Genomic DNA, 24555 nt, shown 5'->3' on the forward strand with positions numbered 1-24555 from the left:
CCTGGGAGAGGATGTGAATGTTCCCAGAGCAGGAGCAGCAGCTTATGGCTCCTCCCTTCTGTGGCTGAACTGAGCGGCAGCTCCAGCACCAGAGACAGCAAAAAGGCGAAGGAAACCCCGCCCCGTGCTTTGGGAGCGGTGCCTTGGGGCAGGAGCAGGTTCACAGCTGTAGCGGTGCTGGGAGAGGCTGACAGGTCACCCCAACGCTGCCGGGTGCGCTCCGGCCCCGCAGGGCTCAGCTTCTCACGGTGACACCATCGGAGGTTTCGCTGTGCAGAAACCTTTCTGTGTCCTAAAGCCACAAAAAATGGGCTGCTCAGCTCCCAGGGGAGAGAAATAGGGTCAGTAATTGGTGCTTTCGTGGTGATGGGCAGATGCCCGGGGAGGCAAGAAGGGTGGCAAGGCAAAGCTCCAGTGATTCCACCCCTCCGGCATCGCCTCCTGGGCTGAGCTCTCCAAAAACCAGGGTGCCTTCACCTCACCCCCCGTGCTCTGCCAGGACAGGGGTGGGCAGGAACCCCCCGGAGAAGCGAGGAGGAGGAGGAGGAGGAGGAGGACGGTGGCTCAAACCCAACCCGAGAATCCCTCAGGCCTGAGGAGGAGCGATTCTCTGCTGATCAGCCCCTTGGGAGCACCCGGGAATTAAAGCAGCCGTCTGGGTGTTTGGGACTGCTGGGTGTGTTTGAAGTAACTGTGGGGAGTATTATGGTCTGTTGGTTCCCCTGAGGTGATCTGAATGCACCACCAGCCTGAGAAGGGAGTCTGTCTGCCCTCAGAAACGGCTGGGGCTTGTTGAGGGGGTCGCTGAAGGCGATTCTGCTCCTGTGAGGAAGCTCCCCCGTCCTGTTTCCAGCTCTCCCAGCACTGTTTCTGAAGGAGGCACCCTGTGGGGTCACCGGGTCTCCATCACTGGCTCCAGGCACTAGCAAGTCTGGATGCTGCCAGGGCCCAAATACCTGTAGGAGACCTGAGGCATCAAACCCATCTCACACAGTCATCTTCAACAGGCAGGGCGAGTGTGAGACTCCTGAAGTGTTACACGGGGCTGTGCCACCAGGTCTGCCTGCTGGTGCTGGGCTGACAGGTCCCGCAGCTCTGGAGAGCCAAAGCTGAGCACCCACACTGCACCCAGCCCCGCTCAGGACCTGGCTGGGAGCACCACACTGCACCCAGCCCCGCTCAGGACCTGGCTGGGAGCACCACACTGCACCCAGCCCCACTCAGGACCTGACTGGGAGCACCACACTGCACCCAGCCCCGCTCAGGACCTGACTGGGAGCACCACACTGCACCCAGCCCCGCTCAGGACCTGGCTGGGAGCACCACACTGCACCCAGCCCCGCTCAGGACCTGGCTGGGAGCACCACACTGCACCCAGCCCCGCTCAGGACCTGACTGGGAGCACCACACTGCACCCAGCCCCGCTCAGGACCTGGCTGGGAGCACCACACTGCACCCAGCCCCGCTCAGGACCTGGCTGGGAGCACCACACTGCACCCAGCCCCGCTCAGGACCTGACTGGGAGCACCACACTGCACCCAGCCCCGCTCAGGACCTGACTGGGAGGAGCACCCAGTGGCAGCTGCTCTGGCTCCTGCTGCCTCCAGGAGAAGCATCCAGAGAGGTTTCAGCTGAACGGCTTCTGGAGCAGGTTGCCCATTGCAGGGGCAGCAGGTGACATTGGGAGGACGAGTCCCCCACCCCATCGTGTCCCTCGTGCTGGTGTCCTTCAGTCAGTACCCACAGCAGCCTTCTCTGGGCGCTGTGATGGGTTCTGGGTTTGGAGGGATGAGCTCCAGATGAGCAGCTGCCCTAAAGGGAAGAGCCCCACGAGCCCCAAGGGCGGCAGCTCAGCAGGAAGAGACGGGGCTGTGGGCCTTTGGTAGTGAAGGTTCATTTGAGCTGCCCCCCCTCACACCCCCGTGGGGAACAGTCCCCTCTGGCACCGGGCATCTCGGCTGCACGTCTGGCCTGTGCATCTCGGAGAGGAGGAGGAGGAGGAGGAGGAAGAGGAGGAGGAGGAGGGGGAGGTGGGCATCGCACGCGGCGCAGTCACGGTTACACACTGGGGACATTCAGAGGCTCCGTAGCTGCTGAACAAACGCTGCTGCTGTTTGTTTTATTCATCACCCCAGGGCTCCTGGCTGCCGCTCAGCCCGGAGGGACGGGCCCAGCAGCCACCAGCTGCCGCTCAGCTGGGCGAAGCGAGGGGCAGACCCGCTCCGGCGGCCTCAGGGTGCTCGTGGCACGGGGGATGCAGGGAGTGAGGAGACACCTGTGGGAACACACCGAGAGATGCTCTGCTCCCGACTGAGGGGAACCAGGAACCCCCTTCCAGGCAGTTTTCCACACATTTGCCAGCTGGGAATGTAGGTAGGAGCGTTCCCAGAGCAGAGCCTGAACCTGCAGCAGCTGCAGGACAGGTCATCAACATGAAGTATGATTAAATGAATTAACATCCTCTAACTGAAAGTGAGCCTGCCAGGAGAGCCCCAGCAGCAGCAGGGGGGTGATCTGGGGGGTATCACACAGTCATCGTTACAAACCTGGCTCTGGTGCAATAGATGTGGCTTCATTAAGAGAGCCAAGGGGATCCTGGGGGCATCAGGAGGAGTGTGGGCAGCAGGTGACAGGAGGGGATCCTCCCCCTCTGCTCTGCCCTGCTCAGGCCCCACCTGGAGTGTTTTGTCCAGTGCTGGGCTCCCTGGGATCAACCAGCCAGGGATCTCCTGGAGAGAGTCCAGAGGAGGGACAGAGATGCTGAAGGGGCTGGAGCATCTCCCCTGGGAGGAAAGGCTGAGGGAGCTGGGGCTGTTCAGCCTGCAGAGAAGAGCCTGAGAGGGGATCTGATCACTGGTTCTCAAGAGCTGAAGGGTGGGACCCAGGGGCCATGGGCAGCCTCTGCTCAGTGTGTGTGGGGACAGGACAAGGGGCGATGGGCTCAAGCTGGAGCCCAGGGAGTTCCCCCCAATGTGGGGAAGAACTTCTTCCCAGTGAGGGTGAGGGAGCCCTGGGACAGGCTGCCCAGGGGGTGTGGAGTCTCCTTCTCTGCAGAGATCCCAGCCCCTGTCCTAGGGACCCTGCTTGGGCAGGGGGTGGGACCCCATGGGCTCTGGGGGCCCTTCCCACCCCTGTGATTCTGAACATCTTAACGATCAAAGAACGAGCGTATGGGGAGGTTGGTGAGCGGTGTCAGTGATGCTTCCCCAAAGCAACGGAGCCCTTGGGCTGTGGGCCTGATCCTCATGTCACTCGGGCCCTTGTGTCACTCTGACCGGCTCTGGGTCCTGCAGTGACACTGTCAGAGCTCACCCCACACACGGTGCAGGGTCAGCACTGGGCGATGGGGCATGAAGCTGCCGTGGTGCCCGGTGCTGGTGCCAGGTGTGACCTGGTGACCGGTGTGACCTCGCCGTGGGGCTGCAGTGCCCGGTGCTGGTGCCATGCTGGTGTGACCTGGTGCCAGGTGTGACCTCACCCTGGGGCTGTGGTGCCCAGTGCCAGTGCCATGCTGGTGTGACCTGGTGCCAGGTGTGACCTCACCCTGGGGCTGTGGTGCCCGGTGCTGGTGCCACGCTGGTGTGACCTGGTGCTGGGTGTGACCTCACCCTGGGGCTGTGGTGCCCGGTGCCAGTGCCATGCTGGTGTGACCTGGTGCTGGGTGTGACCTCACCCTGGGGCTGTGGTGCCCGGTGCTGGTGCCACGCTGGTGTGACCTGGTGCTGGGTGTGACCTCACCCTGGGGCTGTGGTGCCCGGTGCTGGTGCCATGCTGGTGTGACCTGGTGCCGGGTGTGACCTCACCGTGGGGCTGTGGTGCCCGGTGCCAGTGCCATGCTGGTGTGACCTGGTGCCGGGTGTGACCTCGCCGCGGTGCCGCGGGCGCTGCCTGAGCCGCTGCTCCTGCTGCAGCACCCGCCGTGTCTGCGCTTCCCAGAGCAGCCCTGGAAGCATGAAGGGCCCTTTCGGGATCTCAGGGCTGCTCTCCAGTATCCCTGCGCCGCCTGCAAGCGCTGCTGGGGTGGCATTTAGCAGCGCTGCCAGGAAAGGGCAGCTATTTATTCCTCACCGAGAGCTGTTTCCCCTGGGGGCTGTGGGAAGCAGCAGGGTTGCCCAGTGCCCATCCCTGCCCTGACGGTGCCTCTGGTGAAGCCCTGTGGCCCCGGCGGGAGGTTGGGGTGTCCCCGGCGGGAGGTTGGGGTGCCGGGTTTGGGCAGCCTGGTGATTCCAGGGTGGAATCCGTGGCTCCTGTGTCAGCCCGGCTGTTGGTGTTGGGCTGTCATTCCTGTCTCTCCCATGGCATCCATCCACACCAGAGCTGCTCGGTGACAGTGGAGACGCCAAGGGATGAGGGGTGCCACCCTGTCCCGTGGCTGCACCCTGCGGTGCACCCTGTTGGGGTACGGCCCTTTTGGGGGTGCCCCAGGACAGCTTGTCCTGCTGCAGTAGCCGTTCCCTGCCCTGGACAGCACCCCCGGCCGAGGGAGGGTCTGGGCAGAGACCCCACTGCGCCCCCTCCTCTCCCCAGGGCTCGGGGGGGCAGCAGGAGGGGGGTCAGGGGTATGTGTGGGGCACGACCCCATGGACCTGGGGGACGTGGGGGCTGCTGTGTGAGGATGTACCAGCCCCCCCCCCCCAAGAGAGGCTGAGGGTGCAGATCAGGGGCTGCAAGCACGGAGCTGGGGGCTGCAAACAGGGTGCTGGGGGGGCAGCAGGAGGGACCAGCCCGCTGGAGCGCCCAGGGCTGAGCCCCCCCCACCCCCCGTGTGTGTGTGGGGGCTGCAGTGCGCGGTGCTGGCAGGTCGGGGGACAGAGAGGGGGACCCCCCCACACTCAGAGGGCACTGCTGTCACCCCCCCCGGGGCACTGCTCCCCGCCCCGGGAGCGGGGACCGGGCACCCCCGCCCACCCCCGCATTACCGCACACACACCCGGCCCCTCCCCATTGTGCCCCCCCCCCAGCCCCGCACACCGCCTCGCCGGGCATCGCCGCCCCCCCGCAGCTGTCCTTCCTCCCCTCCCCCGCCCGCTGGGCATCTCCCCCCGCCATGTGTCCCCGGCCCCCACCCCGCCGGGCATCCCCCGTCCCCCCACCCCCGCCGGGCATCAGCCCCCGACTGTCACCCGCCCCTTCTGGCATCCCCCCACCTCGTGCCCACCCCCCCGCCGGGCATCATCCCCCCGCTGTCACCCCGACCTCCTCTGGGCATCCCCCCGTCCCCATCCCCCACCTCGAGCATCCCTCCCTCGGTCCCCCGCCCCTGCGGGCATCCCCCCCGCTGTGTCCCCACTCCCCCTCCGGGCATCACCCCCCCCAGCCCCCCTACCTCCTCCGGGCATCATCCCCCCCCCCCCCCCCAGCCCCCCTACCCCCTCCGGGCATCACCCCCCCCCCCAGCCCCCCCTACCCCCTCCGGGCATCATCCCCCCCCAGCCCCCCCTACCCCCTCCGGGCATCATCCCCCCCCCAGCCCCCCCTACCCCCTCCGGGCATCATCCCCTCCCAGCCCCCCCTACCCCCTCCGGGCATCATCCCCCCCCAGCCCCCCCTACCCCCTCCGGGCATCATCCCCCCCCAGCCCCCCCTACCCCCTCCGGGCATCACCCCCCCCCCAGCCCCCCCCACCCCCTCCGGGCATCCCCCTGCCCCCCGCTCCCCGCCGGGCATCATCCCCCCACTGTCCCCCCCAACCCTCTCCGGGCACCCCCCGCCCCCCGTATCCCTCCCCGGCCCCCGCCCCTCCGGGCATCGCCCCCCACTGCGTGTCCCGTCCCGTCCCCCGTCCCCCCCCTCCCCGGCTGCCCCGGCGCTGCCCCCGCCCCTCTCCGTGCCCGGCGGCCGCCAGGGGGCGGCTCTGAGCGCGGCCCCGCGGCAGCGGCGGGTCGGGGCGGCGGCGGCGGCGGGAGGCGGCCGGGGGCGGGAGGCGGCCGGTCCGGCGCCGTCCCCGCCCGCAGGGGGAGGAGCCGCCGGCGGCGGCAGCTGCCCCGGGCCATGGTCTGCGCGGCGGCGGCGCGGCGGCGGCGGGAGCGGAGCGCCGCGCGGGGCGGGCGGCGCCGCGCCATGGAGCCGGCGGCGGGCGGCGGCCCCGCAGCCGCAGCCGGTGCCCGCGCCCGGGCGGCGCCGCGGCGGCCGGGGCTGCGCTGAGCCCCGCCGGTCCCGTCTCCCCCGCCCCCCCCTTCCCCACCCCACCCCCCTCCGCCCCTTACCCCCTTCCCGTGTCCCCCCGCCCCCCCCAGCCCCGACCCCCGCTCCCCTCCCCGCCATGGCGCATCCCGCGGGCCGCGGCGGGCCGAGCCGCGAGCTGCCGGGCATCAGCACCGTAACCTACGTCTTCGTTTACAGCCCCGGCGGCCCGGCGGGGCCCCCCGGGCCCGGCCCCGGCCCCGAGCCCGCTCCGCACGCCGCGCCCGCCCCGCTGCGCGGGCCCAAGCGGAAGCTGTACAGCGCCGTGCCCGGCCGCAAGTTCATCGTGGTGAAGAGCTACGCGCCGCAGGGCGAGGGCGAGATCCAGCTCAACCGGGGCGAAGCCGTCAAGGGTGAGTGCGGGCGGGGCCGGGCCGGGGGCTGCCCCGCCTTTGGGGCTGCGGCCGCGGCGCTCGGGCGCTGCAGCGGGGCCGCCGGTGGGACGGGGCGGGGGCGCCGCGCGTCGCGGGACCCCGGGAGGAGTGGGTGGGATGGGGAGGGGGCGCCGCGCGTTGCGGGACCCCGGGAGGAGTGGGTGGGATGGGGAGGGGGTGCCGCGCGTTGCGGGACCCCGGGACGCGCGGGTTGGACGGGGAGGGTGGGATGGGGAGGGGGTGCCGCGCGTTGCGGGGCCCCGGGATGCGCGGGTGGGATGAGGAGGGGGTGCCGCGCTTTGCGGGACCCCGGGACGCGTGGGCGCTGCTCCGGCCCCTCCTCTCCCCATCCCGGCGGTGGCCGTGAGCCCCGAGAGCCGCTCCCGGTGCCCCGAACCGCCCGCGCGGTGCCGGCCCTTCCCCCAGAACCCCCCGGCGCAGCGCTCCCGGGGGCTGAGGGGCTCCGCGGGGTGTCGGGCAGGCGTCTGGAAAGCCCCGGGAACCCCGCGGTGGGTCCCGAGCCGGTTCCCAGCGCTCAGGGGGGAGCAGAGGGTTCCCCTGCCAGGCAGCTGATGCCATCGCTTGGCACGGAAAGTTTAAGAATCTCCTTCTCCTCTCCTGCCTCTGCTGTCTTTGCCGGTGCCTCTGGCAGCGCGGGCTGGAGCAGCCCCTGCTCTGAGCGGCTGTGTTGCTGTAGCTGGACCCGTGAGGCGTTTCCCATCCCGTGGTGCTGGTGTGAGAGCTCCAGGCCCTGTGCCGTGGGTGCCAGCAGCCTCCCCTTGGCCGTGCTGGTCCAAGCAGCCCTGGTCTTGTCCCCACCAGGGTGTTTCTGTCCCCGGTGCTGAGGAGCGGGTGAGGTGCTGGTGTGCCCGTTGGCTGAGCTTTCTGGAGCTGGGGGCACTGGATGTGTGGAGCTGCCCGGTGTGGGGTGAGCTGTTCCTGAGGGCTGGAAGAAACCAGTGGACAGGCAGGACTTGGGGCCTGAAGTGCTTTCCCCATCCCTTGTCTTCACCCGCTGTCTTTGCTCGCGCCCTTCAGCATCCCCTTGGGTGCCTGCATTGGGTGGGGGTCCTGAGGCCATTCCTTAGCACCTGCAACAGAGCCCCAAGCTCCCTGTTTGCATCTCCTCCTCCTGACATCCCCAGAGGGAAGGTGAGTTGGGGAGAGTCCCGTGGGGAGGAAGAGCGGGCTGTGATGGCCATGGCTCCTCAGAGCCAGAGCCCGTCTCCCCTGGCTTCCTCAGCATGGGCCAGGAGAGGTGGTAGGGCTTAGAAAGACTCCTCAGGGACTCCTTGGACAGGTCCCCAGGCAGCGCAGATGGGCAGCGCTGGGCTCCTCACTGCCTCAGAGATGCTGAAGAACTGCTGCCAGGGCAGGAGCAGGGGCAGGTCCTGGCAGGGGGTCCCAGCGTGGCAGTGAGGTGCTCTGGTGTGGTGGGGAATGAGCTGGTGGGAGCTGCTGGCGGGAAGATCTCTTGCACCTGGCTTGTGGGAAGTGGATGTTGGTGTGAGGGAAGGTCGCCAAGGTGGGGCTGGACTTCTGCTTTGAGCTGTTGGGGGTTCTGGGGTGTCTGTGGATGGGCAGTGGGAGGTGTGGGGAGCGTGGTGTGTGAGAGGGTGCCTTGTCATGGCACCTGGGGCACTCGGGATGAGGGTCCCAAGAAGGATGTTGCACCTGAGTGGGGACTGATGGTCCTGATGTTGCACCCGGCCAGGGAGCCAAGACCTGGGATGGAGGGTCCTGGAGGGAGAAGGAAGGTGGTGGCTGGAGGGTGTTGAAGCACGGTGGGTGTGAGCACATGAGCTGCTTGTGGGAGCAGATCTGGGGAGTGATGGCAAGGAGTAGGGCAAGGTGAGCTGTGCTGGGGGAGATGTGCAGGGGTGAGAGCCCTGCATGGAGGGAGCTCTGGAGCACGATGCTGAGGGAGAAACCTGTCTGAAGGTGGAAGTCTGGGTGAGGAGTGTCTGTGAGCACGAGTGCCTCTGTGGGGAGGAGCCGTTGGGTGGGGGCAGGCTGGGGACAGGAGGTTGCTGGTGTGGAAGCTGCGCTGGGGCTGGTGCCTCGTCGGGAGGGGTGTTAGTGAGGGGACTGGACGGCCATCCCTTGGATGAGGTGAGACACAGTGACTTCCCGTGGCTGTGCTGCGAGCAGCTCCCATCCAGAGGGGAACAGCAGAGCATGCAGAGGCTGTGCAGGGCCCAGCTCCAAGCGTCCTGGGACAGCGCTGCGGGGGTGTGAGCACCCAGCCAGGGCGAGTCGGGGGTGCCAGTCCCTGTTGAGAGCAGACAGGCTGCTGTGAAGGCTCCCCTGAGCCCTGACGTTCAGCCGAGGGTCTCACGTGCTGGGCTTGGAGCAGGAGCTGTGCTGGGCCTCGTGTGGTGTGATGGGCTTTCCAGGCTGCTGCAGCAGGAGCTGTTTGGCTTCCAAGGCACGGCTGAAGTTAGGGTGTCTGTCCTGGCAGCTGTGGGATGACAAAGGGCAATAATCAATAGGGTTATTTCCTTCGCAAGATAGCTGGAGAATTTGAGCAGAGGAGAGCCTGCCCTTGATCTGCTTGCTGCTGATAATGAGAAATGAAATGAGATGTGAGCGCCCCAAGCAAAGGGAGGACCAGTAGTCACCAGCACTGAAATCACAAGGTCAGAGCGGGAGAAACGGTTCAGGGACAGGGGTTGAATCTCCAGCCTGGAATCCAGGGAGCAATCCAGAACACTCTGGACAGGTGCTGGTTTTGGAGGCACGTTTCTTCTGCGTGGTGATCAGGAGGAGGTCTCCTCCAGCAGCTGTTGCCATGGGGGGCCTGCAGTAGGCTTTGCTGCGCTGGCTGGTGTGGCTCCCGCTGCCATCCCCACTGTCTCGCCCTCCGTGGGATGAGCTGGGTTCCTGTGGCTGTGGGTCTGTCAAACTGCTGTTGTCGTGATTCTGGGTGATGCTGGGGGGTGTTCAGACAGAGGGGGTTATTTCACTTGGGAATGAAGTTGTTGCTGCTCGGGGAAGAGAGGCTTTGCCAGGGGAAAGCTTTGTGGCTGCTTTTTGATGCTCAGCCAGCTCATTGCCTCTGGACTTTCTCTATCCACCCAGAAATGGGCAGGAGAGGCTGCTGGTGCCCCGGTTGCTCTGGGCTGTGGGATCCCTGGGGCTGCAGACTGCAGCTCTGGTGGTCAGTGGCTGGACACGGGGCCGTTCACAAGGTGGAGGTGAGGCCAGGGCTTGAACTCCCCCCGAGGCTGCGTGCGCCCGCGGTGACTAGAGCAGAGGGGTGACAAGCAGCTGCCTCCCCGCCAGGCTGCTGCCCTGGTCATTCCCAGGGTGCAGGAGCAGAGAGGGAGAAGGAAGGAGGCTCCTGGTCCCTGAGCTGAGACCTTGGCCCCCCACCTGTGAACGATGGGACCCGCTCCAGCCCGAACCCCAGGGATGCTTTCCTCCTCCTGCCCTGGTGGGGAGGCAGCTCCAGAACCTTCCAGACTTCAGGCTTCTGCAGGAAGTGTTTGGGTTTTTGGTGTGCCTTTAGACACAGCCAGCTGCTGTGAGGCATCAGAGGCACTGTGGGCAGCTCCTGGTTTGGGGAAAGGAGACTGGTTTTAGTGAGGAAATGAGAGGACTCGGTCACGAGTGCTGCTGGCTGACCTTCTGCTGATGCCCTGAGCGGGGTCCTGGGGTGCGCTGGCTCTGAGGGGGGGTCTGTGTGTGGGAGCAGCTCCCTGCCTGATGCTGTGGAGCATCTCCTGGTGCTGTTGCCTCTGTGGTCTAGCTGCCCTGTCCCGTGGGTGCTGGCTCTGGAACATTCTCTGCAGCACTGGACAGGGCTGGGGTCATCGAGACCCCGCTGCCCCCTGAGCTCGTGGCCCTTCGCTCTCAGCCCTTTTGGGTGCCCGCTGCTCTCCCTCTCCATTCGAGCAGCAGCTCTTCAGCTCTCCTGGGGACTGAAACGCGTCAAAAACCCGGCTTTGACCCAGCACCATGAGAGCAGATGAATGCTGCCCCAGTTCCCTGCAACCTGCTGTTCCTCAGAACTAATTGGGCACCGGTGTGGATCCTGCCAGGCTTTGGGAGAGCAGGAGCTGCTACCTCACCGTGTGATGGAGTGCAGAGCTGTCCCTGTCTGCTGCTGTAGGTTCCTGTGCATCCCCTGTGCTGTGGCAGTGCCATCAGTGCTCTGCCACCAGCGTGGCCTGGAGTGACTTCACCTTCACTGGGAGCCGAGCACGAAGCACCCTGCTTGGGTGGCAGGCTGCTGGGGGCTGTGGGATCTGGGGGCTGTTTGTCCAGTGGTCAGTGTTGAGCAGCTGAAGGATTTTCTCAGGAATAACGAGCTGCTGGAGACGTGGATTCCTTATTCCTGTTGTTGTTGTTGGGAACTCTGAAACATGAGTCACGGAGGAGGAAGAGGAGAAGAATTGCTCATGAAAGACAAACAGAATACAACATCTCAGTGAGGAAAGTGGTTTGGAAGAAGAGGTGGTGTTGGTTCTGATCCACACAGCCAGGAGGCTGGGCCGGTGACGGGGCCACGGTCCTGCTCCTTTCAGGTCAGCGGGACACACGCTTGTGCAATTTCTCTCCTAGATCCAATCAGTGTCCTGTCCCTGCAGGGTAATTAGTCTCTGATTAGCTGATGCCTGGAAAGGGCACAGCAGGCACTGGGCAGGGAGACATCCCAACGGGCCCCTGCCCCTTGTGGGAACGTCCATGGTCCCTCGTTCAGACCTTCCCCGAGGCAGCCGCACACGAGCGGTCGCGGCTCCTGCTCTGGCTGTTCCGTAGCCCCTTCCAAGGCACTGGAACGTTTTCCACTGAGCTTGTCCCATGTGTGGAGGTTTCAAGGCCAGTTGCCTGTGATGGGACTTAACAACCCCTACAGGCTTGGGGGAGACTGGCTGGAGAGCTGTCAGGCAGAGAAGGAGCTGGGGGTGTGGGGTGAGCTCAGCCTGCCCAGGAGCCAGCAGTGTGCCCGGGGGGCCAGGAAGGCCAAGGGCAGCCTGGCTTGTGTCAGAGCCAGCGTGGCCAGGAGGGCTGGGGAGGGGCTTGTGCCCCTGGGCTGGGCACTGGGGAGGCTGCAGCTGGAGTGCTGGGTCCAGTTCTGGGCTCCTCAGCACCAGAAGGACATGGGGGTCCTGGAGCGAGTGCAGAGAAGGGCAACCAGGCTGGGGAAGGGGCTGGAGAGCAGCAAAGCTTCCCAGGAGTGTCTGAGGGAGCTGGGGGTGCTGAGCCTGGGCAAGAGGAGGCTGAGGGGAGCCCTTCTCCCCCCTGCCCTGCCCTGCCCTGCCCTGGCAGGAGGGTGCAGAGAGGTGGGCGATGGTCTCTGCAGCCAGGGGCCAGGAGCTGGGCCGAGGGGCAATGGGCTCAAGCTGCCCCAGGGCAGGGTCAGCTCAGCTGGGAGGGCAAAGTTCTTCCCTGGCAGAGTTGTGGGGCTGTGGCACAGGCTGCCCAGGGAGGGGCTGAGTCCCCAGCCCTGGGGGTGTTGAACAGAGGGGAGATGAGGTGCTCAGGGAGCTGGTTTAGCTCAGGGTGGGATTGGTTGGACTCGATGATCTTCAAAGGTCTTTTCCAGCCTGGTGATTCTGTGACTCTGGCAGCCTGGGGTGGGGAAGCAGCTGTTTGATGGCTCATCTCATGGTGGTCCTGGCTGCTGAGCCCACCGAAGCTCTGTGGCAGCCACGGCAGCATCCGCTGCAGCCTGGGCAGAGAACAGCCAGGGAAAGGCTGGAATTGCTGTGGTGGGAAGAGGCACTGGGGCTGTCTGGGGAGTGAGGAAGGGAGAGGGAGCATGGGGAGCCGTGGGGGCCTGTAGGACACGGGGGAGATGGACCTGGGCTTGGGGCTGTGGCTCAGCCACGGGCCGCAGGGGCCCTGGGCTTCCTTGTGTCACGCCTGGGCCGTCCCTGGCTGCTCCTGGGCCCACGTGTGTGCTGGGCCGGAGCCCTCTGCTCTGTCACAAGGCAGCTGGCGATGCCCGATGCAGGGAAGTTCCTCACCTTCTGCCCTGGAACTGCTGCTCCCCAGCTGGAGAGCGCTGCTGGGCAGGTGCTCTCTGGGCCTGCAGATCCCGCTCAGCATTTTCCTTGCCGGGCTCGTGTCTGCCTGTGTGCTGCTTCGCCATTAACCCGCCCCGTGCTTCCCATCCTCTCCTGCATTTAGTGTCTCTGCAGCTCTGATCAGCCCCCTGCTCTTCTCTAACCCACTCGGGTTTCTGTTGCAGAGAGCTGGGTCTCTGTGATGGCAGCGGTGCCGGTCTCGCTCCGCTTCCGATGGGTGATGGGGGAGAAAGGGGACGTGGAATTTACAAACCTGGGTTTAGCTTTGCAAAGCAAATCAGCCTCTCAGAGTTCAGGAGTATCAAGTACGTGTGTGGCACACGCTGGGCCTCCCGGTCCTTCCACTCTTAAAGGTCGGTAACGGCCCGTGTCAGGCACAAGTGGAGGTGGCCGTGCTAAACGTGGGGTGTTACGGGTGGTTCACAGCACACAGGGGACTGTGCGATGGGTGTACCCCCTGTTTGTTGAGGAGGGGGCTGATGGGCTGCAGGACGCTGGGGAGTCATGGCATCGCCCTCCCTGGTGCTCAGCACTGGCAGCTCCGTGGCAGCCCGGCCCTGCCCAGCAGGCCGCTCTGGGCGGCTGGGGCAGAGCTGGGCCTGGTGCCCGGGATGTGGCTCACTGTCTGGGTGGAGCAGGCCTGGGCCCGAGAGAGGAATGGCCTCAGAGGGAGGCGAAGTGCTGGGTGGGCAGGCTCTTCCCCCAGAGCAGGCCTGCGGGGATGCCGCGTCGCACCCGCAGCAGCAGCGCGGCCTGGAGACGGGCACCAAACCTGGGCTGGGAGCGTGGGGCTGTGGGCTCGGAGGACCCGCTGTCCCGCGGGGTGGGGGCGGCCAGACTCCTGCTAGATCCCTGCCTGTGCCGGGCTCTGGGGCTCTGAGCGTTGGCAAGCGATGGCCAGCGGGCCCTGCGAGGCCGTGACGCGTGGAAGGGCTCTGGGGAGGATGGGAAGGGGCTTGTTGGAGCCTTGCTGGCGTTCCGCAGCGCTGCTGCTGGTCTCAGGCCAGCCAGGGATCACGTAGAAGGTCAGGTGGGATCCGATGAGGACAGTGAGCAGGAAGAAGTGTCAGAACCCACTTCGGAGCAAAGAAGAGATGGAGATTCCCTGAGGACACAGGGAGCGAGTGATCCCTCTCTGATTATTAGAGCTGCCACCAGTTGGCATCGCAGGCTCTATTTTTAGTAACCCTGAACTCTAGCTGGAAAAATCGGTCTGGCCTAAAATCTTCTCACTCTGTTTAAAGTTTAATTTTTGCCACAGATCAGGCTGCGTGTTCAGGCCTCCTCAGTGTCACCCCAAGGCATGAGCAGGCTTGTTTGGGAGGGGAGCAGCTCTGTGCCCCGGGGCTGGGGCACTGCCCGACGGCGGGTGGGATCGGCAGCTCCAGCCCCATCCCTGAGCGAAGCAGGCAGGGTGCACCCGGCTGCAGGTGAAGCTGCCCTGGGCATGGGGGGTTAATCTCTGGAGTTGCCATGTTTGAATCACAGAATAAAGTCAGAAGAGACCTCCAAGACCATCCAGTCCAACCATCCTCCCCCCATCTCTGTCACTCACTAACCCCTGTCCCTGAGTCCCTCATCCAACCTTCCCTTGGACACCCCGAGGGCCGGTGACCCCACCACCTCCCCAGGCAGCCCCTTCCAGCGCCCAACCGCTCCTCCTGAGAAGAGGTTTCTCCTCATTTCTACCCTGAGCCTCCCCTGGCACAACCTGCAGCTGTTCCCTCTGGTCCTGTCACCGGGTATCTGAGGAGAGGCTGAGCCCAGCTCACCACAACCTCCTTCCAGGGAGTTGGAGAGAGCAAGAAGGGCTCCCCTGAGCCTCCTCTTCTCCAGGCTCAGCACCCCCAGCGCCCTCAGCCACTCCTGGGAAGCTTTGCTGCTCTCCAGCCCCTTCCCCAGCCTGGTTGCCCTTCTCTGCACTCGCTCCAGGACCCCCATGTCCTTCTGGTGCTGAGGAGCCCAGCACTGGACCCAGTATTTGAGGTGTGGCCTCACCAGAGCTGAGCGCAGGGGGATGATCTCCCTGGTCCTGCTGCCCACGCTGGTCCTGACACAAGCCAGGATGCTCTTGGCCTTGGCCAACCAAGAGATGTGTTGGCCACCAGTGCCTGCACGGCTGCTGGGGGCTGTGTGGGTGGTTGGGTGGGCAGGAGGGCTCTGTGCAGGTGATGGTGCTCAGCACCTGCCTCAGCTGAGCAGGGTTTGTGCTCCAGCAGCAGCAGGTAACAAAGCCCCTGGGTCCCGAGCTTCACGTTCCAGCTCTGTGAATGAGTTGATTACAGAGCATCCCTGTGACAGCTCCAGCACTAGGAGGGACTCAGAGATACTGGTGAAGCCTTTCCTTCATACTGGGGTCAGGAAATTCTCCTGGTCCTCCTTGTTTAGTCTACTGGGAAGGTCATTCTGAAAGAGATGGGAAGAAGCCAAGATGCGGCTAGTTGCTGTAGCCTGGTATGAGAATTATACAACCTCTTGGGACTGCTGTCTGTCAGAAGTCCTGCTTTCTGCTGTGCTAAATTTCTTTGCTTCAGGTTAGGGCGGGATTTTTCCACTGAGATCCCACATGTGGCAGGTCAGCAGCATGGTTTCTGGACTGGAAATGTCCTGCTTGGGCCAAGGAACCCTTCTGGAAGTCAGGGTGTTGTTGGTGAGAAAGTCTCTGGTAAGAATTTGGAGGAGAAAAAACATCACTGAAGGAAGGGAGGGTTTGGAGACCCTGTCAGGCAGCAGAGAACCAGGGTCTTGGTGTCTCTGCCACGTGTGGGAGGGATGAATCTGGCCTGAGCTGTTCTGGTCCACTTGCCTCCAGCTTTGCTTCTCGTTCAGGTGACCCTGGCAGGGAGGTTCTGCTGGCTCAGGAGAGAACAAATTGATGCAACTTTGTTGTACTTTATTCTTACAGATAAATCCCTCTGCCAGGGGTGTCAGTCTCTGAAACCTGTGGGACCTTTCCTCAGGCCTCAGCTTGTGTCAGTGCTGACTCTCTGCAGAGACACTCGTGTGTGTGACACTGTAGTGGTGAGATAACAGGTGCTGGAGGAACAGCCCTGTGAGGTAGAGTTGGTGTTACTGGGTGTGGTGTGGGTGAGCTGCCTGTCCTGCCCTGCCCGTTTCCCAGGGCTCAGCTCTGCTGCCTTTGAGTACTGGGTGATGTGTGAAAGGGTTTGAGTCCCTCTGGGTCAGGGGGAGTGCTTTCCTTTGGGATTCTGCATTCTTGCTGGAGAGATCCCAGCCCCTGTCCTAGGGACCCTGCTTGGGCAGGGGGTGGGACCCCATGGGCTCTGGGGGGCCCTTCCCACCCCTGTGACTCTGATTCACCCGCATGTTTTCGATGGGACTTCTCCCCTTTTACTAAGAGAAGGGGAATACGTGCCTCCTGTGTCCCAGCTGGGTGTTTGCACTGTGAGTAACGTGTCCCAGCACCTCTGGAACACACCAGGGAGGCTCCTCAGCCTGTGGATCAGATCCCACCCCAGAGCCATCACTTGAACCTGGCATCTGGCTTGACACACTGAGAACTCTTATCAGCTTGTCACCCTAGGAGAGGGAACCTTCTTGACAATCAAAAGAACAAGATACCATCAAAACCCTTCCCTCTGCAGCAGGAATCCTCCTCCTCCTGCTCCCTCCTCCTGGGTACCCGGCAGCCGCGTCCCGAGCCCCGTGCGCAGCGGGGGAGCAGAAGGTTCCCAGCAGATGTTACTGGGGTGGTTTGTACTTGGCTTGTGTGCATCAGCTCGGTAGCCAAAGCCAAGCACAGCGACAACCGGCGTGGGGAGACTGACTAGCACAGCAAGGAGGCTTTATTTTTAGTGGCTTCAGCTTCGTTTCCAACAGGTTGTTCAGAATGTCTCTGGCTGGCTGGCATCTTGCTTTAGAATGGACTTTCTCCTTTGAGGAAATGTTGTGCTCCCCCCTCCCTCCTTGATTTATTTATTTATTTAATTAAATCAGCCCTGTGATCTATTTTTATTTTGTTCTTCATCTGCTGGATGCTCTTGCAGCGCTCGCAGATGCAGCCCTTGGGGGAAAGAGTAAAACCCATCAGCTTGATTTGAGACTGAGAGCGTTTTTCAGGAGGTGTGTTGGGGGTGGATCTCTGCTCCTGCACTTCCTCGCGGTCCTTCTCCATCTCCTGTGCTTTGCTACCCCTGAATTCCACAGCAGAGAGGACTTTGCACCACCTTGGGCGCTGCTGAACCCTGTCGTGTGAAGCGTAACGGGACTTAAAGAGCATCCTCACGAGCGGCTGCTGAGCCAAGGACGTGCCGAAGTAACGGCCAAGGTTATTCCCTCCCCAGGCTGCTGGTAGCGAGGTGGAGCTCTCCTCAGCACCCTGACATTTTCTGCTTGTTGACACAGGAAGAGCAGGACAAATACAAATGTCTCATCTCATCCTCCACATGCTCCTCTCCTCCCCGCGTCTGTCAGAAGCGCTTTCAGGACGGGAGGGTACTGACAGCCAGCATCGCCTCTCTCTCCTCAATCCAATTACAGCCAAGTTTGCTTTAGCTGCCCAGAGTCTTCAGTCACATTCCTGGCAGATGCTGCTTCGTGCTACCAAGCCAGGCTAACCGCTGGAATCAGTCCAGGCTGGGGGTGAGCTGCTGGAGAGGAGCTCTGAGGAGAAGGACCTGGGGGTCCCGGTGGGTGACAGGGTGGCCATGAGCCAGCAGAGTGTCCTGGGGGCTGAGAGAGCCAAGGGGATCCTGGGGGCATCAGGAGGAGTGTGGGCAGCAGGTGACAGGAGGGGACCCTCCCCCTCTGCTCTGCCCTGCTCAGGCCCCACTGGAGTGTTGTGTCCAGGGCTGGGCTCCCTGGGATCAACCAGCCAGGGATCTCCTGGAGAGAGTCCAGAGGAGGGACAGGGATGCTGAAGGGCCTGGAGCATCTCCCCTGGGAGGAAAGGCTGAGGGAGCTGGGGCTGTTCAGCCTGGAGAGAAGAGCCTGAGAGGGGATCTGATCACTGGTTCTCAAGAGCTGAAGGGTGGGACCCAGGGGCCATGGGCAGCCTCTGCTCAGTGTCTGTGGGGACAGGACAAGGGGCGATGGGCTCAGGGTGGAGCCCAGGGAGTTCCCCCCAATGTGGGGAAGAACTTCTTCCCAGTGAGGGTGAGGGAGCCCTGGGACAGGCTGCCCAGGGGGTGTGGAGTCTCCTTGTCTGGAGAGATCCCAGCCCCTGTCCTAGGGACCCTGCTTGGGCAGGGGGTGGGACCCCATGGGCTCTGGGGGGCCCTTCCCACCCCTGTGATTCTGTGATCTCCTTGTGAGTATGGCCTGTGCCACCCCTGCACCACAGCTGTGACTGAATGCTTCTTCCCTTACAGATCCCAGGCTGTTCAGGGTCAGAAGGGACCTCTGGAGATCCCCCAGTCCCACCCCCAGAGCAGGGTCCCCTCGAGCTGTACAGGACAGCGCCCAGGATACGGGGTTGGGATGGCTCCAGAGATGGAGGGAGACTCCCCAACGTCTCTGGGCAGCCTAGCCCAGGGCTCTGCCACCCTCCCAGCGAAGAAATTCCTCCTCAGGGTCAGGGGGAACTTCCTCTGCTCCAGTCTGTGCCCACAGCCCCTTGTCCTGTCCCTTTAGCTCAGTCCCATTTCAGCCCATCCCTGTTGGGATCCCGGCGCAGCTCTGGCTGTGTTAACCGGGAGGCACAGGGCTCGTCCCTGCCCTGCCGTCACTCTGGAGCTCAGCAGACCCACCCTTCTCTGCTGTGACCACCTTGTGTCATCGTTGGGGGTTGGAAACTATTCAATAGTTCTAAATTTGTGTTAGGATATGACAGGGCAGGAGGTTCACTGGGGGGTTTGCCCCTCATCAGCTTTCTGTCGGGTTCCTCTGGCTGACCTGGCAGCCTGAGCAAGGAGAGCTCTTGGCTGCTGTGGCCCTGGTGCAGACTGGCCATGGGGTTCAGGGCACCCCATGGCCTCAGAGCTGCTGTGGGGTTCGGGGCACCCCATGGCCTCAGAGCTGCTCTGGGGTTTGGGGCACCCCATGGCCTCAGAGCTGCTCTGGGGTTCGGGGCACCCCGTTGTCTCAGAGCTGCTGTGGGGTTCGGGGCACCCCATTGCCTCAGAGCTGCTGTGGGGTTCAGGGCACCCCATGGCCTCAGAGCTGCTGTGGGGTTCGGGGCACCCCGTTGCCTCAGAGCTGCTGTGGGGTTCAGGGCACCCCATGGCCTCAGAGCTGCTGTGGGGTTCGGGGCACCCCGTTGCCTCAGGGCTGCTGTGGGGTTCGGGGCAGCAGTGGGATCCCCTCTCTGGGCTGGGGAGGCGGAAGGGCTGTTGGTGAGCGCGGGGGGACCGTCTGCCCGCGGCTGGCGTGCGCAGCGGGAGTTGTCTAGACTCCCTCTGGTCGGTGGCAAGAAATAGCTCTCCCAGAGCACAATCCATCTCGTCCCCAGTTCGACAGTTAAAATAAGTCTGATGAATCACTCTGCAGTAGCCGGTTTCTCTCTCGGCTGAGGATGGGTGTAGGGAGCCCGGAGCCCTGGCCTGGCCCCTGCTCGGGGCTCCCGCGGCTCTGCCAGGGCTGGTTTGGCTGCAGCATCCCTGTCCCACCCAGAAGGGGTTGTCTTCAGCATCCTGCTCCGGCAGTCGGGGCGGAGGGGGGATAGTGAACCCAACATCCCTCACCTGTCCCTGGGCTGTGAACCACAGTCCTGGCTCGTCCCTGGGGCCAGCCCAGCCTGCCTGGGGTGCTGCTGTGCTTCCCCAGCGTCCTGGGGAGGGAGGGAGGGACGCGCGTTCCTGGCAGCCTCGGCACGCTCTGCCTCAGCTGAATAGCAGCTCCGCGTCCTTAATCTGCTGAGGGTGAAGTTAATTAACGGCAGAACAGCCCTGCCGGCGGGTGCCTCTTGCACAGCGCTCAGCTGTGTTGCTGTTCCAGGCTGGGGAGGTGAGGCTGGCGCTGTAGCAGTTTGCTCCCAAGGTGGAGCTGAGTTGTTTGACTGTCTGGGGCTGTGCTGGCACACAGGCTGCCGGGGAGTCGGGAAGGAGCCTGCCAGCAGGCATCGCCGTGCCTGACAGGAACAGCTTGCTTCGGATCCAGCCACATGTTTGTGGATTCAATAAGCACCTCGGGTCTGACACCTGTAGGACGCGCTGGGGCTGCCGCCCGTGGGCTCCCCAGACGGTGCCTCACAGCCCCTTCAGAGGGGAGGGGGCTGGTGGGCACGAGGAGTCACCCTGGGTGGGTTTGCTGCTGCTTCTGATGGGATTCAGTGAGGATCCACACGCTGCTGCTGGTGCAGATCTTGCTGTCACACCACGGCTTGTGGTGCCAGTTCCCTCCGGTCCCTGGGCAGCAGCGGTGGTTCCCCTGGCTTGTGGTTATAGAATCCCAGAGTCAGACTGGGCTGGGCTGGGAGGGACCCCAAGGGTCCCAGAGCTCCAACCCCCTGCCACAGGCAGGGACACCAACCTCCAGGCCTGGAGCTACACAAGGGTGCCCAGGGCCCCAGCCAACCTGGCCTTGGACACCCCCAGGGACGGGGCACCCACCCCCTCTCTGGGCAGCCCCTTCCAGCCCCTCACCACTCTCTCTGCACAGAACTTCCCCCCAGTCTCTCCTCTCCCCCTTCCCTCCTCCAGCTTCACTCCAGCCCCTTGTCCTGCCAGTCTCTGCCCTTTAACAAGCCCATTCCCCTCCTGTTCCTGGGGTCCCTTCAGGGACGGGGAGGCTGCAGTGAGGTCCCCCCACAGCCTTCTCTTCTCCAGGCTGACCCAGCCCAGCTCTCTCAGCCTCTCTCCGCAGGGAAATGGAGTAAATGGAGTAAAATCCTGGGCTGGCTGCTGACAGGAGCTGCCTCCAGACCGGGCAGGAGATGCTGCTGTGTCCGGGTGCATCATGTTGGAGCCTCTGGGAGGGAAGGTTGGAGTCTGACCCGGGGCTTGGGAAGAGCTGGGCTGTGATGCAGTGTGAGAGCTAACGCCAGGACACAGGGGGGAGGCATGGAGGGGTGTCCCAGGAGATTTTTAGGGGCTTGGCAAGGAGATGCCACCCTACCTCTTTCTAAAATGGGAGTAATGCAGTTACAGTGACCTGCTGTAACTCCTGTGCGGTGCCTCTGGCTGCTGTTGGGCTCATTTTCAGTTCTAAGAGTAACTGTGGTTCCTCAGGTGCTCAGGACTCACAGTTCAAGGTGGTTGCTCTGGGCTGTGGTAACTCAGGAGATGCCCAGTGCTCTGTAGAGCTTATGAGTGTTCTCCATATGCTTGGAGAACAAGGGGGGTCCCACTGACCTCGGGAGTCTCAGGGCTGAGCGTGGGCTGGGAAGAGGTGTCTTCAGAGCATCCTGCAGCTGTGTGGGGACAGGCTGCAGCTGGGGGTGGATGCCTGGGGCACGCAGCTGGCCAGGGAGGGTTTTGGTTGATGGCTTGTGGTTGTTGGGCCAGTGTCCATCCCCGATCTCACCTGCCTAGGGCTGCTGCTCAGGGCAGAAGGTGCTGGGTGAGGCTCTGTGCTGGCTGACCTCGGGCCAGCTCTCGTTTGCCTCTGGCCTTTGGCCTGGTGTGAGTTTCCTCTGTGTGTCTCCTCAGCTCTGCTCTGTGTCCCGACACCGAGATCAGCTGCTGGGAGCTCAGGGACTTGTTTGGCTCCAATGTTTGATCATTGTCACTTCTGAATGTGGGGATGAGCCCAAATGGCCAGGAAAGCAATGGGCATCCTGGCTTGTGTCAGAGCCAGCGTGGCCAGGAGGGCTGGGGAGGGGATTGTGCCCCTGGGCTGGGCACTGGGGAGGCTGCAGCTGGAGTGCTGGGTCCAGTTCTGGGCTCCTCAGCACCAGAAGGACATGGGGGTCCTGGGGTGAGGGCAGAGAAGGGCAACCAGGCTGGGGAAGGGGCTGGAGAGCAGCAAAGCTTCCCAGGAGCGGCTGAGGGAGCTGGGGGTGCTGAGCCTGGGCAAGAGGAGGCTGAGGGGAGCCCTTCTCCCCCCTGCCCTGCCCTGCCCTGCCCTGGCAGGAGGGTGCAGAGAGGTGGGCGATGGTCTCTGCAGCCAGGGGCCAGGAGCTGGGCCGAGGGGCAATGGGCTCAAGCTGCCCCAGGGCAGGGTCAGCTCAGCTGGGAGGGCAAAGTTCTTCCCTGGCAGAGTTGTGGGGCTGTGGCACAGGCTGCCCAGGGAGGGGGCTGAGTCCCCAGCCCTGGGGGTGTTGAACAGAGGGGAGATGAGGTGCTCAGGGGCTGGGGCAGCACAGGACAGGGACGGTTGCACTTGATGATCTCAAAGGTCTTTTCCAGCCTGGGCACTCTGGGGTTCTGTGCTTGCTCACTGATCACTGTCTGTAGCATCACTGTGGCTGTGCTGGGGTGACTGTTGCTTGTCAGCACCCTGGTCATTGGAGGCGTCTGTTTGTCCATCCCCCAGCTGTGGCTTGGCTAGCTGGGGTAGCCAGAAGAGCTGACCCACCCTGCCCCTTGTCAGAGACCAGTTTACCCACTTCAAGCCGTTGTGGCCTCCAACTTCCAGCCACAACAGTTCATCTGGGTCAGTTCATTTGGCTCCCAGAGCTGTAATTACAATGAAGGAAACGATTCTCCCTGTAACCCTGCCCAGGAGCTGCCCCTTACCAGCAGCACTCGCTGTGACCAACACGTTCCAGCTCAGGTCACTGATGCCCATGAACTGGTCTGTCTGCAGCCTGGATGCTGCAGTGGGTTCGTTAGTGGTGGCAGGGAAGGGGCTGCACCTCACAGTAGAGCCCTGACCGTGTCCTCAGGATGCTGATTTCAGGGCTCCATCAGCAGAGGGGTGACAGCAGGGACAGGGAGGGGATTGTCCCTCTCTGCTCTGCCCTCCCCAGCTGGAGTCCTGTGGCCAGAGCTGGGGCCCAACACAAGGAGGATGTGGGGCTGTTGGAGAGGGGTCAGAGGAGCCCCGGGGATGCTCAGGGGGCTGGAGCAGCTCCCCTACCTATGGAGAGAGGCTGAGGGAGCTGGGCTGGGTCAGCCTGGAGAAGAGAAGGCTGTGGGGGGACCTCACTGCAGCCTCCCCGTCCCTGAAGGGACCCCAGGAACAGGAGGGGAATGGGCTTGTTAAAGGGCAGAGACTGGCAGGACAAGGGGCTGGAGTGAAGCTGGAGGAGGGAAGGGGGAGAGGAGAGACTGGGGGGAAGTTCTGTGCAGAGAGAGTGGTGAGGGGCTGGAAGGGGCTGCCCAGAGAGGGGGTGGGTGCCCCGTCCCTGGGGGTGTCCAAGGCCAGGTTGGCTGGGGCCCTGGGCACCCTTGTGTAGCTCCAGGCCTGGAGGTTGGTGTCCCTGCCTGTGGCAGGGGGTTGGGGCTCTGGGACCCTTGGGGTCCCTCCCAGCCCAGACCAGTCTGGGATTCTGGGATCCTGTGACATACAAATAATGAGTTGGCTGCAGTTGCAGAAGATAAACAGACCTCCCCCTCTTTCTTTTAAGATGTAATTAGGGTGTTTCTATGTTTCCTGGTGTGTGTGTAGCCTGGTGGGTTGGACCTTGAGCCTCTTTGTCCTCGGGGAGACAACTGAGTTACCAGAGTGATGGGGTGTCCCTGCCAACACTCACTGACAGGAGGGGACCCCTGTCCCCCTGGGTGAGGGAGCGCTCTGGGTGTCAGGGTGGCTTTGGGCATCGTTGGTTAGACCCCCCAGGCAATGGGCAGAGCTGTGATAGGGCAGAGACGTGTCTCCCTGCCAGGAGCACTGGGAAACAAACCCAGGGCTGAGATGTGGGGTGTAGGTGACCTCTAGATGGGACCCGCTGTGAGCTGGGGGTGTCGCTCCAGCCCAGCGTGGTGAGGTGTGTGCTGAGCTGGCAGCTGTCCCTCTCTACCTTCCAGAATTAGAAATCCCTTCATTAATTCCAGCCAAACCCTCCGTGTGCCGCCGCTCAACCTCAGCAGCGTCCCAGATTTGGGCTGGGGGGGCACACGGACCTATTATTAGCAGGACAGCTCTGGGTGGTGCAGCCAAGGCTCTAGCTGGGGCAGGAGTGATGTGTGTGGGGATGAGTTGGGGTCTGCTGGCTGGGTGCTGAGCTCCCAGCCCGGTGGGGCTGCACTTGGGGCAGCAGCACGGTGCCTGGGGCCTTGGGGTGCTTTGGGGCTCTCCGAGGGCCTCTTGATGTGGCCCCGTTCGTGGGCATCCTTAGAAGGTCTGTGCTTTGCCCCTCTCTGTTTGAGGGCAGCAGCAGGTGTGGAAGGGCTGTGTGAAACAGCCAGGGGTCTCCTGGAGAGTCCAGAGGAGGGACAGAGATGCTGAAGGGGCTGGAGCATCTCCCCTGGGAGGAAAGGCTGAGGGAGCTGGGGCTGTTCAGCCTGCAGAGAAGAGCCTGAGAGGGGATCTGATCACTGGTTCTCAAGAGCTGAAGGGTGGGACCCAGGGGCCATGGGCAGCCTCTGCTCAGTGTCTGTGGGGACAGGACAAGGGGCGATGGGCTCAAGCTGGAGCCCAGGGAGTTCCCCCCAGTGTGGGGAAGAACTTCTTCCCAGTGAGGGTGAGGGAGCCCTGGGACAGGCTGCCCAGGGGGTGTGGAGTCTCCTTGTCTGGAGAGATCCCAGCCCCTGTCCTAGGGACCCTGCTTGGGCAGGGGGTGGGACCCCATGGGCTCCGGGGGTCCCTTCCAGCCCCTGTGAGTCTGTGACTCTATGATTCTCTGCTCCCTGATGCCAGCTCATGGACAGCCTCAGCCTCAGGGGTGCCAGGGGATCGCACTGACCCACAGAGCTGATTCCAGCAGGACACCTGGAGCCCGTGGTTCCCACCCCTGTGACTCTGTGACAGTGTGACTTGTGTCTTCAGCCTGATCAGGGCCCTGGGCTGTGGGTGCTCCCATGCAGCCTGGTCTGTGTCTGACCCTCAGCTGGGTCCCAGCACTGGGAGCTGTACAGGGGAGCGAGGGGCCCTGAAGCCCCCGGTGGGTGGGGGGGGGGCTGTGGGACGCTGGGATGGGTGCAGCCTTGGTGGAGTTGGGTCTGGTGCTTCCCAGTCTCCCC

General features: G+C 63.5%; 1 protein-coding gene across 1 annotated transcript in view; it reads left to right on the plus strand.

Moving 5' to 3' along the window:
* The window catches only part of SHANK3 (SH3 and multiple ankyrin repeat domains 3), a gene marked incomplete at its 5' end in the record, with an annotated part of 288033 nt that overhangs the window by 124637 nt on the left and 138841 nt on the right, over positions 1–24555 (plus strand). Inside the window, one exon of the mRNA XM_084268006.1 lies at positions 6343–6536. Within this exon, the coding sequence (XP_084124132.1) occupies positions 6343–6536 (194 nt within the window). The remainder of the gene's footprint in view (positions 1–6342; positions 6537–24555) is intronic.

The sequence above is a fragment of the Gallinula chloropus genome, assembly GCF_964237585.1.
Source record: "Gallinula chloropus genome assembly, chromosome: 1".
Taxonomy (NCBI): Eukaryota; Metazoa; Chordata; class Aves; order Gruiformes; family Rallidae; genus Gallinula; species Gallinula chloropus.